Below are 16,539 nucleotides of genomic sequence, written 5' to 3' on the forward strand. Positions count from 1 at the left end.
CTCTCGTGTGGTGCCCTCTGCCTGCTGCGGCCAGCTGAGCCCAACTGCGGTGCTGCAAGGTGCAAGGGCTGCCCACCTGGGGAGTGGGTGTGGTGTCTGCTCTGGGTGGTGCCTCCTGCCCTGGCTGCTGACAGATGGGAATGTGCCCTGCTCCGGTGCTTTTGCTGCTGGCACTGGGGGACGTGGTTTCTCATCCCACAGTGTGGTCAATTCCAAGAGGTAGAATTTGGTTGCCTGACTTTAGGCCTCTTGAAGCTGGCTCGGCTTAGGAGAAGAGAGTCCCTGCCAAGAACTATGTAACTTGGGTCTGTGTCCCAAGGGCTCAGCTCCTCACACGATGGTCCCTCGCTTTCTCTGGCACTGGGACTTTGTGAGGAGGATAGATCTGAGGCCCTGGCAAAACAGGATCACATCTCAACCCGACTTGTGTATCATGTGCCTGCAACTAGCTCTGCATGGCCAAACAGGCAAAACTCTTCAGTGTGGTGAGGGAGGCGTGTGCCTGGGTGACCTGGAAGAGCATCTGTGAGTGGCGGTGTGGGGAGTGGCCTACATAACCCAGCTTTGGCAGGGAGGGTTCACTGACAGGACCCAGTCCACTCCTCCCCACTGCGGCCACACATGGTCTGTTTCTCAGTTTCAGCACCTTGTGACTTTGGGTCTGTGCTGGCAGGAGTGCCCCGAGGCCCCACAGACAGTTCACCAAGGCAGCTGTGTTTGCCATGACCAGCTCTGGCCTCGGACACCTGGCCAGGCTGCGCCTTACCTTGATCAAACTGTCTCTGCAGACTCTCCATCTCTGACTTGTTCCCGCTGACCCGGTAGATGCCTTCCGTGCTCAGTCCTGAGGAGAAACAGGCAGGGTCTTAGGAGTAGGAACTGGAGAGCAGAGAATGAGGAGGGCTAGGCTCGAAGACAGAAGGAGAAAGCCAGGGAAAGTCCATGAGGTGCCCACCACAAGAGAGGAGCAGGCCTCAGCACACTCCTGTTAGATTTTTCTAGATGCTTCAACTCATTGCTCTCCACTTAAAAATTTTAAAGTATTTGTTCTTTGGTAAAAATGGAAAGACTGTAGAAGCACAGCAGTTAAAGATAACTTCTGTTCATATTTTGATGTATACTCTTGAGTTTTTCATTTTCATTAAGAGGTAATATATATTTTAACCCATCATTTTCACTTGCAAAGTGTGTTGTGGCCGGGCGCGGTGGCTCACGCCTGTAATCCCAGCACTTTGGGAGGCCAAGGTGGACAGATCACAAGGTCAGGAGATCAAGACCATTCTGGCTAACATGGTGAAACCCTGTCTCTACTGAAAATACAAAAAATTAGCTGGGCGTGGTGGTGGGTGCCTGTAATCCCCGCTACTCAGGAGGCTGAGGCAGGAGAATGGCGTGAACCCAGGAGGCGGAGCTTGCAGTGAGCAGAGATTGCGCCACTGCACTCCAGCCTGGGCGACAGAGCAAGACTCCGTTTCAAACAAAACAAAACAAAACAAACAAACACCAAACAAAACAAACAAAAAAGCAAAGTGTGTTGTGAACTTATTCTAATCACTTCAAGTTCTTATTCTTTTACATGATTTTAAAGACACCAAAGTATATGACCACTGTAAGAATAGTCGTGCTGTTAATCATACAGGGTTGGCTGGGTGCTGTGGCTCATGCCTGTAATCCCAGCACTTTGGGAAGCTGAGGCAGGAGGATCACTTAAGGTCAGGAGTTCAAGGCCAGTGTGGCCAACATAGTGAAACCCCATCTCTACTAAAAATACAAAATTAGCAGGCCGGGCGCGGTGGTTCACGCCTGTAATCCCAGCACTTCGGGAGGCTGAGGCGGGCAGAACATGAGGTCAGGAGATCGAGACCATCCTGGCTAACACGGTGAAACCCTGTCTCTACTAAAAATGCAAAAAATTAGCCGGATGAGGTGGCGGGCGCCTGTAGTCCCAGCTACTTGGGAGGCTGAGGCAGGAGAATGGCATGAACGCGGGAGGAGGAGCTTGCAGTGAGCCAAGATCGCGCCACTGCACTCCAGCCTGGGCGACAGAGCGAGACTCCGTCTCAAAAAACAAAAACAAAAACAAACCCCCCAAAAACCCCAAAAAAACCCCCAAAATTAGCTGTGAGTGGTGGTGCGCACCTGTAGTCTCAGCTACTTGGGAGGCTGAGGTAGGAGAATCGCTTGAACCTGGGAAGCGGAGGTTGCAGTGGGCTGAGATCACATCACTGCACTCCAGCCTGGGTAACAGGTGAGACTGTGTCTCGAAAAAAAAAAAAAGAAAAGAAAAAAAACAGTGATACACGGTTTTCCAAGTTTTTACTGTTAGAAAATTAACTCGCGCTGGGTGTGGTGGCTCACACCTGTAATCCCAGCACTTTGGGAGGTCAAGGTGGGTGGATCGCCTGAGGTCAGGAATTCAAGACTAGCCTGACCAACATGGAGAAACCCTGTCTCTACTAAAAATACAAAATTAGCAGGGTGTGGTGGCGCATGCCTGTAATCCCAGCTACTCGGGAGGCTGAGGCAGGAGAATTGCTTGAACCCAGGAGGTGGAGGTTGTGGTGAGCTGAGATCGTGCCATTGCACATTGTATGCCAGCCTGGGCAACAAGAGCGAAACTCAGCCTCAAAAAAAAAAAAAAAAAAAAGAAAATTAACTCACAAGTATGTTTTTTTGACAACTAGTAAAAGCTTAACAGATTACTAGATATAGGTATTTCTTACTTTGTGAATATCCTATTCATGTTCTTGTTAATTTTATTGTAGTGATTCTTATTTTGAACTTGAGAAACTCCATGAATATTAAGTAATTATATCAACGTTATATATGTTTACATTTTTCCTTTTTGTTATTTGTCTTCTAATTTTATTGAATTTGTTGAAGTATATAATTCAAAAATTTTTTAGGTTTTTAAGACCATTTTCTTTATGATGTCTTCCTTTGTTTTTATGCTTAGAATAGGTTTTTCCCATTCCTGTATCAGCTATTGTTTTTTCCTTCTCGTTCTTTTTATCAGTTTAAAGAATCATTTCATTCTGTGATCATTCTGGAACTTATTTGGTGTATAGTGTGATATAAGAAAAAAAGTAGTAAAAGTCAATTAAATAAGTAAGTTAGAATAAAATATCAAGGGAAGGATGGACGCCCACTCCCTCCCCATCCTACCCTGGGCAGAGTAGCGCTGTTCAGCTCAGAGTGGATTCCAAGCTGCCTACTGCGTCCATTCGCCCTGTCCTGGGAAAGAAGTCCACTGGAAGCCATCAAGATCTCAAGGACTTTATCTAAAGGATGGTGAAGTCACTGTGAAAACTGACACGGGGTCTCATGGCTAAAGCAACACTGGGTCCCTTCTGAAGACTGGCTTTGAGCGACTCTGTCTTGCTGAAGGTGCACAGAGGAAACACCGTGGGTGCTGCCACTGGATGCCAGAAACAGTGTGGACAGTGGAGAGCACCGAGCCCTGGAGTCAGTCAGGCTCCAGAAAGCCATGTGTTGGTTGTCATCGTCACTGTTACCTCTGGAGAGACAGCCATCAGGCAAGATAAAAGCAACTGGCCTGCCTGTTTTCTGGGGTCCCAGACTTCTTGAGACTTCAAGAACACTGGAACAAGAGGTATCAATTCCCTGGCTTAAAAGCTGTTAATTGCACCAAGGCCCTTCCCCCGAGAGAAAAGGAGGTTAATGGACCAACCCCAGGGACATCCTACCATGCAACGCCTAGTTACAAAGGAGCTGCCACTGCTGTACTCACTTGGGAGAAGTGCTGGCACTTTCCAGAGTGGTCACACGCTGTGCACTGAGTTAGGTGCTTTGTCCCCATCCACCATTCGCTTGTTTATTAAATAAACGATGATGCCATTTAATCTCCCACACCTCATGGGAGGAGCTATTGGGTGGGTAGAGAATACACATGAGAAAACTAAGGTTCAGAAAGGTGAAGTCCTTGCCCCAGATCACAGCTGCTGAGAGGCAGAGTGGTCTGAGTCCGGGGCCTCTGCCACTGTCCTGCCTCCTTACTGTTCCAGAAGACACCTGGCTCCAGCTTCTGCCGCTTCCTATTAATCCACCAGGCTGTGGTCCAGACCACAGCACCCCCCTTTCCCAGAAGCAACACCACATTTGAGTGAAGTCCTCTGGCCTAAGCACCCGCGCAGCTTTTGAGATGGCACACCCCTACCCCCTGTGCTGTTGAGACGCTGCTCACCAGCCCTAGTTAGTAATTTTTCCACGGACTCTTTTCTCAACTGCTGTCAAGACATACTTAAACTTCTACCTATTTCACATCTGGGCAAGCCTTGGGTATGTGTCAGCAGGCTCAAGTCTTCATCTCCTAATTTGAAAAAAACAAATAAAACTAAATCTAAGTTATTTTCCCTTTCCCTGATTATCAGCCCTCCACAATACAAAGAAAATGATAGAACAAATAGCACCAGTCTCAAGAGCCTGGAATAACGCAGCAATGTCGCCGTTCCTGAGTCTCAGTGTAGAGAGGCAGTCTCTGAGCTGCAGAAGACCCGGCCAGCCGAAGGTGGCACATCACCTTCTGGTGAGCCTGACCTTCAGCGGGACTGAGGACTGCTCTGCATTGCCTCCTAATGGCCACCGGCCCCGGCATCAGAGGGCAGGAGACGAACTGCAAATTAGCGATCTGGCAATTATCAGTGGTGTGGACCTGCTGAAATCTCACTAGATGGATCATCACAAAAATGGAAGCACTGGAAAGCACGAGGCTGCACCAGAGCATCAATTAATCATCAACTTAGTACTTCCTGTCATCTGGGCACATGTTTATTTTATGCAATCCCATTTTAAAATAGCAACCTTGCTGCTGTTGTACACAATACCATGGCATAATTTAGGAAAGGTAGCATTTGCTTGGCTAGCGCAATTTCTCATAACTACTAATTAGACATCAATTAAAGAAAGATTAAAAAAAACTGAGAGCAGGCTGCAAACACCACCAAGGTTGCAGGGAGCTGGCAACCCAGGTGAGAAATAGGATGCTGGAAAGAGTACGGGCAGCTTGCCAAAGGCCTGAGACCACAGCAGGAAAAGGGCTGGGGTCTTGGAGCAGACCCCCTGGCAAAGATGCTGGATATTAAGGCATTTGTGTCTGGAACACCCGAGTGTTCCTACATGGAAACACTCTAGGGGTGACTCTGGCCCACACCTGCCAGCGGCAGAAGGCAGAATTCTTACCAACAGTGACCTCCACCCACCATGTCTACTGCAGGCTCCCAAGTCCATCTGAGAAAGCCTTAACCTTAAACTTACAGGCATCCTTACCTACCAGAAATCTCCAAAGACCCACATCACCAAAGCATAGCCTTGGCTGCAGGCCTTTTCTGTTTCTCTCTTTCTTTTTAAAAAGCCCTCCCTACTGGCTGCAATTATCTTCTATGTTTAAGTTAATCTTTGGAAATAGAACAAGAAAAAGCTCAGAACAGCCAAGATCACTATCTTCAAATATTTGAACAAGGCCACGTAGAAAAGTCTTGTTCCAATGGTTCTAGGGAACAGAGTCATAATCAAGAATGGAAATTACAGAATGGCAAATATTCTCTCAATATATAACTATTAACAACCATAGCTGTCATTCATTGGAATAGATGAGAATTTTTGAATCTCCTCTCACCAGGCAACCATCTGATTGGGGTACTGTTTAAAAAGATGAATACCTGGTCTAGGAAGCTAATAACAAAAATGATAAGCCATCTATCAAATGCTTACTCTGTACGAGGCACACGATGCTAAGCGCTTTCGTGCCTTTTCACAGCAGTTCTCACAATAACTCCGCCAGACTGGTGATTATTATTATTATTATTATTTTATTATTATTATTTTTTTGAGATGGAGTCTTGCTCTGTCGCCCAGGCTGGAGTGCAGTGGCACCATCTCGGCTCACTGCAAGCTCCGCCTCCCGAGTTCATGCCATTCTCCTGCCTCAGCCTCCCGAGTAGCTGGGACTACAGGCGCCCGCCACCACGCCCGGCTAATTTTTTTGTATTTTTCATAGAGACGGGGTTTCACCGTGTTAGCCAGGATGGTCTCGATCTCCTGACCTCGTGATCCACCCGCCTCGGCCTCCCAAAGTGTTGGGATTACAGGCTGAGCCACCGCGCCCAGCTTAGACTGGTGATTATTATGCCATTCTACAGACAGGAATGCTGAGGCTAGGAGGTAAAGGAACATGTAGAGAGTGAGTGAGTCGCACAGATGGAATTTGAATCCTGTGAGATTTTAGTACCTGAGTTGTTCTTCTATGATGCTTGATATCACTATTTCTCAAGAGTGAGCATGTAGCAGAGTCACCTGGAGGGCCTGTTACAGTGCAGGTGCGGGGGCCCCAGCCACAGAGTTTTGGATTCAGTCAGTTTGGAGAGGAGCCCAAGAATTTTTTTTTTTTTTTTTTTTTTTGTACACAAGGTCTTACTCTGTCACTCAGGCTGGAGTGCAATAGCACCATCTCAGCTCACTGTATCGTCAACCTCCTGGGCTCAAGCGATCCTCTCACCTCAGCCTCCCGAGTAGCTGGGACTACAGGTGTGTGCCACCACACCTGGCTAATTTTCTTTGTAGAGATGGGGGTCTCACTTTGTTACCCAGGTTAGTCCCAAATTCCTGGGCTCCAGCGATTCTCTTGCCATTGCCTCCCAAAATGCTGGGATGCTCGGTGTGGGCCACTGCGCCTGGCCTCAAAATCTGCATTTCTAATGCATTCCCAGGTGATGCTGCTGCTGCTGGCCAGGGAACCATACTTGGAGAACTGCCATTCTAGAAGATGTGCCAGAGCTCTAAGGCTCCAGAGAAGCCTTAATCAGAACTCTTGAATTCTATGATTCAATAAAATCAGGGGTAATACACCAGGCAAAATAGATACCACATACTTAGGAACAAAGCACTTCCAAAAAGCATGAAAACTGCTGCTTTTTGTACGTAAACAAGCCCTTAGGCATTATTTAATCTTTTTTTTTTTTTTTTTTGAGACAAAGTCTCACTCTGTCGCCCAGGTTGTAGTTCAGTGACTCGATCTCGGCTCACTGCAACCTCGGCCTCTTGGGTTCAACCGATTCTCATGCCTCAGCCTCCCGAGTAGCTGGGATTACAGGCACCCACCACCACACCCAGCTAATTTTTGTATTTTTAGAAGAGATGGGGTTTCACCATGTTGGCCAGGCTGGTCTCAAATTCCTGACCTCAGGTGATCCACTCGCCTTGGCCTCCCAAAGTGCTGGGATTACAGGCTGGGATTACAAACGTGGGCCACTCCTCCCAGCCTTAATCTTTTAACCATGGATGGCCATGTATGACTTTCATAAAACATTTTTAAAATAGCTGAGAAAAGCAGAGACCTTATTATTTTTTCAACAAATATTTACCAAGCATCCATAGGCAGATAAATTCCTTTACAAAGTTTCGGGTTTTATTCTTTTTTTTTGAGATGGAGTCTTGCTCTGTCTCCAGGTTGGAGTGCAGTGGTGTGATTTCGGCTCACTGCAAGCTCCGCCTCCCAGGTTTAAGTGAATCTCCTGCCTCAGCCTCCCGAGTAGCTGGGACTACAGGCACATGCCACCAAGCCCAGTTACTTTTTGTATTTTTAGTAGAGACACGGTTTCACCATGTTGGCCAGGATGGTCTCAATCTGTCTCTCTCTCTTTTTTTTTGAGACGGAGTTTTGCTCTTGTTCCCCAGGCTGGAGTACGACACAATCTCGGCTCATCACAACCTCCGCCTCCCAGATTCAAGTGATTCTCCTGCCTCAGCCTCCCGAGTAGCTGGGATTACAGGTGTGCGCCACCATGTCTGGTTCATTTTGTATTTTTAGTAGAGATGGGGTTTCTCCATGTTGGCCAGGCTGGTTTCGAACTCCTGACCTCAGGTGATCCGCCTGCCTTGGCCTCCCAAAGTATTGGGATTACAGGTGTGAGCCACCGCGCCTGGCTGGTCCCAATCTCTTGACCACCTGATCTGCCCACCTCAGCCTCCCAAAGTGCTGGGATTACAGGCATGAGGAACCGTGCCTGGCCTAAGCCACCACACCCAGCCTTTTTTTTTTTTTTTTTTTTTTTTTGAGGCGGAGTCTCACTCTGTCGCCCAGGCTGGAGTGCAGTGGCCAGATCTCAGCTCACTGCAAGCTCCGCCTCCCAGATTTACGCCATTCTCCTGCCTCAGCCTCCCGAGTAGCTGGGACTGCAGGCGCCCGCCACCTCGCCCGGCTAGTTTTTTGTATTTTTTAGTAGAGACGGGGTTTCACCGGGTTAGCCAGGATGGTCTCGATCTCCTGACCTCATGATCCGCCCGTCTCGGCCTCCCAAAGTGCTGGGATTACAGGCTTGAGCCACCGCGCCCGGCCTTTTTTTTTTTTAAGATGGAGTCACACATGCTCTGTTACCCAGGCTGGAGTGTTGTCGCACGATCTTGGCAACCTCCCCCTCCTAGATTCAAGCAATTCTTGTGTCTCAGCCACCAAACTAGCTGGGATTACAGGCGCCTGCCACTGCACCTGGCCAAGTTTTATATTTTTAGTAGAGATGGGATTTCGCCATGTTGGCCAGGCTGGTCTCAAACTCTTGACCTCAAGTGATCTGCCCGCCTTCGCCTCCCAAAATGCTGGGATTACAGGCGTGAGCCATCGCACCCAGCTCCTTTACAAAGTTTTCAGTCTTGGTCTTCCACAAAAGTACTTTGGCAGGCCAGGGGTGGTGGCTCACGCCTGTAAACCCAGCACTTTGGGAGGCCAAGGCGGGAGGATTGCTTGAGCCCAGGAGTTGAAGACCAACCTGGGCAAAATAGTGAGACTCCATTTCTACAAGAAATAAAAAGTTAGCCAGGCATGGTGGCATGCCTGTAGTCTCAGCTACTTGGGAGGCTGAGGTGGGTGGATCGTTTGAGCCCGGGAGGTCGAGGCTGCAGTGAGCCATGACCATACCACTGCACTTCAATTTGGGAGACAGAATGAGACCCTATCTCAAAACAAAACAAAACAAAACACCAAAAAATACTTTGGTGACATAGGAGGACTAGACGGTCCTCCGATGCGAGCTGGTGGGGACTTCCCCATGAACTAGGAACTGGTATTTCAGTCTTCGACTGCCCTGTCAGAGCTGTGGTGGCTGGCCCTGCTCCTGAGAGGTGCCTGTGGCAGGATGAACACTAAGAAAATGGAGAGATGCCCCTCAGAGCTTGGAAATCAAGAGGGAAAATCACCTCCTTTCCTGGTATCCTGATTTTCTGAAATATCCAAACAGGTTTTGATCCTGGACCCCAGGCAGGCCCTTCTTAGCAGCAGTGCTGTCGGCAAGCATCAGGCTTTGCTTCTGCTCCTTCACACCAGGACTCAGTTCCTCCAAAGTTTCCTTTCTAGCTACACATCAATACTTCCTCCAAGACGAACTCAGACTCGCTTATTTTTTACTTTCTATATTTAGATATAAAAACTCAGCACTTAGTCCTTTAAAAAAATTTAATTGGCACTGCTAGTACTCTAAAACACCCCATGCCAGACAGGCCTTAACTAACAGCTTTTGTGGACTTTTCTGGAGGCTGGAAACATCTAATAAACTATTCCCTTTTTCTTTTACACATGCAAGACTAAGTCTAAGGCAGGCTAAACTGCAAGGCTGGAGGGGTGCTAAGCACTCAGGGAGAGAAGGAAACTCCAGAGCATCCAATTCAAATGGTCTTGAAGAGGACCCACCGCTGTGGAAAGGTATGAAGCTTTTCTTTTTCATTCAGTGCTAACAGTGTATTTATAGTGTGTCTTCTGAGGACCACACTGCCGCACTCCCCCAATCTCACCTCAATGGAAGATGAAAGGGTGAGGGGGCAGGAGAGTGTTTAGGTCAAAATCAAAGCAACTATGTCTCCATTTCCTTCTATGTATAACAAAGATAAACAATTCTCACCTCATCCCCTGGTGGTATGTATTTAATGAGATCTTAGCACTTAGCCTGAGAGAGTAGCTATTATCCTAATGATCTAAGTGGAAAGCTGGTTGTCAACAAGTGGATGAGCACCTGAGTTCTGCTGTCAGGGAGACATGGGTTCGATTCCTGCCCCGACCTCGGCTCATCTGACTATACAATGGAATAAACGAGAGCGTCTATGCACAGTCCACTGCACAATGCCTGCCAGTATTCTTTTTTTCTCTATACTCTTAACAAGCCTCAACAATGGCACCTGCCTGTAGGCATGACCTATTCTGAGAGCTTGGCCAAAACAAGACAATTTGTAGAAAAACATTTTAAAACATGCACGGCTTTGACACCAAAGTGACCTCGGTTCTGATCCTGCTTGTGTCTTTTTTTTTTTTTTTTTTTTTTTGAGACGGAGTCTTGCTCTGTCGCCCGGGCTGGAGTGCAGTAGCCGGATCTCAGCTCACTGCAAGCTCCGCCTCCCGGGTTTACGCCATTCTCCTGCCTCAGCCTCCCGAGTAGCGGGGACTACAGGCACCCACCACCTCGCCCGGCTAGTTTTTTGTGTTTTTAGTAGAGACGGGGTTTCACCGTGTTAGCCAGGATGGTCTCGATCTCCTGACCTGGTGATCCGCCCGTCTCGGCCTCCCAAAGTGCTGGGATTACAGGCTTGAGCCACCGCGCCCGGCCTGCTTGTGTCTTATAGCTAGGTTGGATACCTGAGAGTAAATCACCTCTCCTCTCAGGGGCTTGGAATCCTCATCCAAAAATGGGGTAATGACATCATTAATGAGTCTGTCAAGATGCTGTAAATATTATTATTATTTTGGAGACAACAAGAGTTTCACTCTTGTCTCCCAGACTACAGTGCAATGTGCGATCTCGGCTCACTGCAACCTCCACAGTTCCAGGTTCCAGCGATTCTCCTGTTCCAGCCTTCCAAGTAGCTGGGATTATAGGCGCCCACCACCACGCCCGGCTAATTTTTGTATTTTTAGTAGAGACGAGGTTTCACCATGTTGGTCAGGCTCGTCTTGAACTCCTGACCTCAGGTGATTCGCCCGCCTTGGCCACCCAAAGTGCTGGGATTATAGGCGTGAGCCACCGCGCTCAGGCAAGATGCTGTGAATATTAAAAGAAATTATGCAAACGAAAACAAGTAGTACCACAAATGGATGGCATACTGAAATAATCATAATAGTAACGACAATAATAGTTAACTTCCGACTGAGAATTTACTATATACCATGTACCATTCTAAGCTCTTTACTAGAAATACAGAGTGAATCCTTCCAATGATTCTTTGCGGTAAATATTATTTTTACTACCAATCTGCAAACAGCAAATGGAGGCTCAGAGAGGCTAAGCCATTTGCCCAAGGCCATGGAACTGGGTAAGTGGTGGTGCTGTGATTTGAACTGGCTAACTCAATTGTCTCAGCTGATGGCGTGTTTAAATGTTATGCTATTACCGCCAATGCTAGCTCCCTGTTCCCTTCTCCTTTAAATATGATATGTACACATCCCATAAATGCCAGATTCATGATGGCTTATGAAGATTTTCCATTTCTCCCTTGTCTATCTAGTCAGATGAACTCGCCTCTTTATCCACACTCTATTCAATTTTCTCTTCCTTTTTTTTTTTTTTTTTTTGAGATGGAGTCTTGCTCTGTCGCCCAGGCTGGAGTATAGTGGCACAATCTCGGTTCACTGCAACCTCTGCCTCCCGGGTTCAAGAGATTCTCCTGCCTCAGCCTCCTGAGTAGCTGGTATTACAGGCGCCCGCCACTACGCCTAGCTAATTTTTGTATTTTTAGTAGAGACAGGGTTTCACCATATTGGCCAGGCTGGTCTGGAACTCCTGACCTTGTGATCCGCCCACCTTAGCCTCCCAAAGTGCTGGGATTACAGGCATGAGCCATCGCGCTAGGCCCTCAATTTTCTCTTCTGTGAACTGGAGGGCAAGGATGTCTGGCACAAGAATGACGGCCTCCTCTCCATAGAAATTTCCTCGCTGTGCCTCTCCGCAGAAGTTCTACTATTGAAACCACACGAGTCCCCGCAGCTCCCCCTGCTGCCTTCCTGCTTGGGAGGTGACTGGGTGGTTTTCTGGCTGCTCTCTTCCTAGAACACTTGGGTCCTCTGCCCCTCCCCTGCCCCTTTGTTAGCTGTCTTCCCGGGTAATTCCCCTGTCAGTCAAGACCTGCTTCTGCCTGTGCCAGACTTTCCCCCCATGACAGAAGGCCACTAACGCTCTATTAGGATGACTTGACTGGGTGTGAGTGCCACAAGCAGGCACTGTGGCTTTATACGTTCCCGATGCCAGTGATGTGCACACGGCCGTGTCATAAATCTCAGGGCTGAGGAGGAGGGAGGAGGTGCGACATTGCACCAGGTCTGGGGGATCAGATGGCTCCAGCATCTGACTGATCCTTCAGAAGCTGCCCATGCATTTGCTGCCATGAACCGTCAAGTAGGGCTTCTGGACCTGCTCTGAGCCTGACAGGGGGCTCTGTTCTTTTCCCTGACTTTCAAGAAAACGCATATCCCAACAGTTGGGCTTAAAAAACCATGCCAGCGAAGAACTTGAGGCCAGCCTAGAGCTGGCACCCTGCCCATTCTGGAGGAAGAGTGTGGTCCATAATCGAGGTGAGTTGACTGCGCTCTGCAAAACGGGAGTGAACATTCAAAGCCAGGAGCAGCTGGGAGAGCCCTCCTGCCAAGAACATGAGATGTCTTCGTGCTCTGAAGTGTGACTTTGCTGGCATGCCCACACAGGCCCAGTGGCACAGGGGTGATGGCAGTATGACTCTGGGGAGAGCTGGTGCCACCACTGTGAGGGATCTTACAGGCTAAAGAGCCACCAACAAAGAAACAGACTGCAAGCACAGTACAGGTGTACTATTTCCCCACTACCACACACACACCACATACACACCCCCCACTACACACACACATCCCACCACACAAACCCCACCACACACACACCCCACCACACACACCCTCCCCACCACACCACACACACACATCCCACCAAACCCCCACCACACAAACGCCCCACCACACACACACACACACACCCCCCACCACACACACACACAACACCCATAGGCCCAAGTAGAAAAGCCCCTTGGGGTCACAAACAGATTCCTCCCAAGCATTAAAGAGGGCAGAGGCTAACTTCCTTCAGGTTCCTGATCCCAATGACCCATGAAAGGAGGCAAAGATGTCACCAATCACAGCCCAGTGTCCCTTTCCTGGCCTCTCTTCCCTAAGAAAGAATACTTTTCAGAGTCAGAAGCCTGTAAGCCTCAGGCAGGAAGGCTGATCCCAGTCCCTGTCATCTAGGATACAAATCTAGGGTACAACACACACTTTTCAACATGTGGCCTCAGGGGTTCCCGTCACCAGGCTCAAGCCCGCCACCCTCCCCCTACACTTCACTGCAGGCCTGATGACCTTGCAGGGTCTCCCTACAGGTTGTTCCTTCCACTTTTACCTCTGTTCTGTGACTAAACAACACTCCCTCCGAGGTTTCCCAACTCCTACACTAAATTAAGTTCCTATCATAGGATCCCAACAATTGCTTACATTTACGCAGTGCCGATGCTCTGGGCCAGGGCCAGCCGTAAACATTTTACATGCACTGTCTCACCCAGTCCTCACACCAGCTCTGTGAGTTGTATTCTACCATCCTTCTTCCCATTTTATAACTGAACAAACTGAGCCACACGGCAAACAGATGGCAGGGCTGGGATTCACACCCGGGCAGTCCGATTCCAGAGCCCATGTTTGATCAATCACCACAAGGCACTGCCTCCATGCTCTTCCTTGATAGCCCTGGGCAGCATGTAAAAGTCGCTGGATAGCTGTGTGATTAGCTGCTTAATGCTGGTCCCCCAGTAGATCCCCGAGTTCACCAGAGCAGGCAGAGTTCTCTCATTACCCACCTGTGTATTGGGCTTGGTGCAGTAACTAGTACCAGGGAAGGCATTCAGTAGCTGTCTTCGGAAAGGAGGGAAGGAGGAAGAAAAGTGCAGCATTTCTCCAGTTGAAGAGAGGGGGGAAGGTGACTGAAGTGTTTGTCCTCAAGGGGCTTGTGCCTTAAGGGGGCCAGCATGGAGGAGCTGCTCCCTAAGCCGCTGGAGCATCCGACTCCTACTTTCCTTTCCAGATGTATTGAGGTTCTACATTCCCCAAGAAGCCTTCTTCCTCCCCTTCTTCCCAGTGACTTCAGTAGGAACATAGTGGGCTCATTACTTCACTACCGCCAGTTATGTGCTGCTGTTAAGTCTTGTCTCCAGACTTGGCTGTTAACTTTTACAGGGTAGAGCCATGGTTTGGCTGTGGCTGGGAGTCCCCACAGGGCCACACCCCCTGCAGAAGCTGGTCACATTCTTGCTAATGGGCTGCTCTGTCACCTTTTATCAGGGCTCAGCCTTCCCAGACTGACCTTATGTGGGTCTTAGATGTTTTTACAGCGACTGTAACACGGAGAAGAGGTTAGTTCATCTGTGCTTCACTGGCTTTGGTGAAATGAACAGGAAAAAAGCAGAGGTCAGGAGAACTGACAGGGGTTATAGAGGCGTGGGGATTTGCTGGGTGTGAAACCTCATGGGCAAGGCAGCATAGAAGGTGTGCGTGTGAGTGAGATGAACAGACAGACACAGACACAGAGCAAGAGCAAGAGCAAGAGCAAGGGCCACCAGAGCCCCCAGGTGATAACTCAAAGGCACAGTCAGGCCAGTTCCACCAACGGCCCGAGAAGGTCCTGCAGCCGAGAGTGGGCACTGCTCCTTGGGACCACTCTCACAGGATATCCTGCTGTCCCTTGGTACCGTCCTGTTTGTACTGCCTTGGCAAATACAGCAGGACAAGCCGTGGGCCTGGTTGGCACGCTCAGGCAGAGCAACCTGTCTGCCCGAGCTCCCCACCACGGAGAAGGCAAGTGCAGCCGGGACAGCCAGGCAAAGCAGCCCGCTGGAACTGTCTCGGGGCCTCGGGCCGCCACCCAGACTATTTCTGTCTTGGATGGAAGGGCAGGGTTACTTTGTGAAACAAGCTCTACTTCTCTTTGGCTGCTGGGCTCTCCAGGCGGTGTGCCAGGGCACACTGTTCTGATCAGGGCACTGGGGCCTGAGGAAATCCGCTAGCAATGCCGAGTCACAAGCTAAATGAACCCTGCTTATCTGGAACAGGCAAGAGCTGGCGAGCTGACTGCCTGCCTTTATGGCAATGGGGAATTTCTGGAATGCAAGTGACTTGTGCTTAACTTACAAGCAAGCAGAAAAACGGGAGGGTGTTGAGGAATGGTAGCAAAAAAAAGGAGAAAGCTTTGTTTTAAAACTATTTGGACTGTGGGAAAGCAATCCGTTAGTAAACCTAGAATTACAGGGAGAGGGAGAGAGATTAAGTAACAGAGAACCCCCATAAAAATCATAGCATATGAAACCGTATACCTCATATTTTAGCACTTTATCATCAATTCAAAGCAGTGCAAATAACGGCAATTACTCACATAAAGCCTGTTGGTGTATTCAAGCTGTAACCGTACCTATTAAACTGTTACAGTGATAGATGGGAGTATCTATACTGAAATTAGCTGCCTTCTCTGAAAGACAGAATTACAGAGATCTAGGCTCTCTGACTGCAGGGAAATAACTAACTGAATTTAACAGCTCTCGTACCGCCAACTCTTCTTCATGATAGCTCTAGGAAGTGGTGGCTATGATGAATGTGGAGGGAAACACGGAGGTTTTTTGCAGGGTGGCTGTTTCCCAAGTGGGAAGGCATTTGGTAAAATTCTGAATCTGCTCAGTCCAATGCTATAAAACTCACAGCTTCATCAACCTAAAGCAGAGAAGACAGGAAAAGGGCTGGAACGTGGGCCTTTTCCATTCTGATGGGCTGTGAACGGCCTCTGCCAGAGGACTCAGGGATTTCTGTTTCCTCTTGTAAAAAGGGATTAGTGTTACTTTGAGATTAATACTGTCCTCTGGCTCATGGGAGATTAGCTAATAAACCATGTATGGGGTGCACTGTGAAGAACAAGCCCCACACAGGCCCAGGATTCTCACGGTGCTGCCGCGGCACGCTGGCCCCTTCCTGGTGCTCCTTCCAGATGTAGAGGCTGGTAGCCTCCTCTCCTGCACACCCTCGGAAGGGTGCAGGAAGCCCACCAGCAAGGTCTTAAATTTAGGAACTCTGGGGGAGGGATGGGGCAGTGTAGTAGTAGAAGAAATATATATTTGGTTTTTGTCCCTGGTTCCTAGCACAGAGTTTCCCAAACTCTTGGAATTTCCTGAGTGATAGAAGTATCTTTTGTTACTCACTAACAAGCCCCTTCCGGCCGGGCACGGTGGCTCATGCCTGTAATCTCAGCACTTTGGGAGGCCAAGGCAGGCCGATCACGAGGTCAATCACGAGGTCAGGAGTTTGAGACCAGTCTGGCCAAGATAGTGAAACCCTGTCTCTACTAAAAATACAAAAAATTAGCCGAGTGTGGTAGTGTGTACCTGTAATCCCAGCTACTCAGGAGGCTGAGGCGGGAGAACTGTGTGAACCCAGGAGGCAGAGGTTGGAGTGAGCCGAGATCGTGCCATTGCACTCCAGCCTGGGCAACAGTG

General features: G+C 48.9%; 1 protein-coding gene across 1 annotated transcript in view; it reads right to left on the reverse strand.

Annotated features, from left to right (window-relative positions):
• The window catches only part of ARHGAP35 (Rho GTPase activating protein 35), a 146,825-nt gene that overhangs the window by 15,190 nt on the left and 115,096 nt on the right, over positions 1 to 16,539 (reverse strand). Inside the window, exon 4 of the mRNA XM_007997319.3 lies at positions 767 to 844. Within this exon, the coding sequence (XP_007995510.1) occupies positions 767 to 844 (78 nt within the window). The remainder of the gene's footprint in view (positions 1 to 766; positions 845 to 16,539) is intronic.

The sequence above is a fragment of the Chlorocebus sabaeus genome, chromosome 6 (genome assembly GCF_047675955.1).
Source record: "Chlorocebus sabaeus isolate Y175 chromosome 6, mChlSab1.0.hap1, whole genome shotgun sequence".
Classification (NCBI taxonomy): Eukaryota; Metazoa; Chordata; class Mammalia; order Primates; family Cercopithecidae; genus Chlorocebus; species Chlorocebus sabaeus.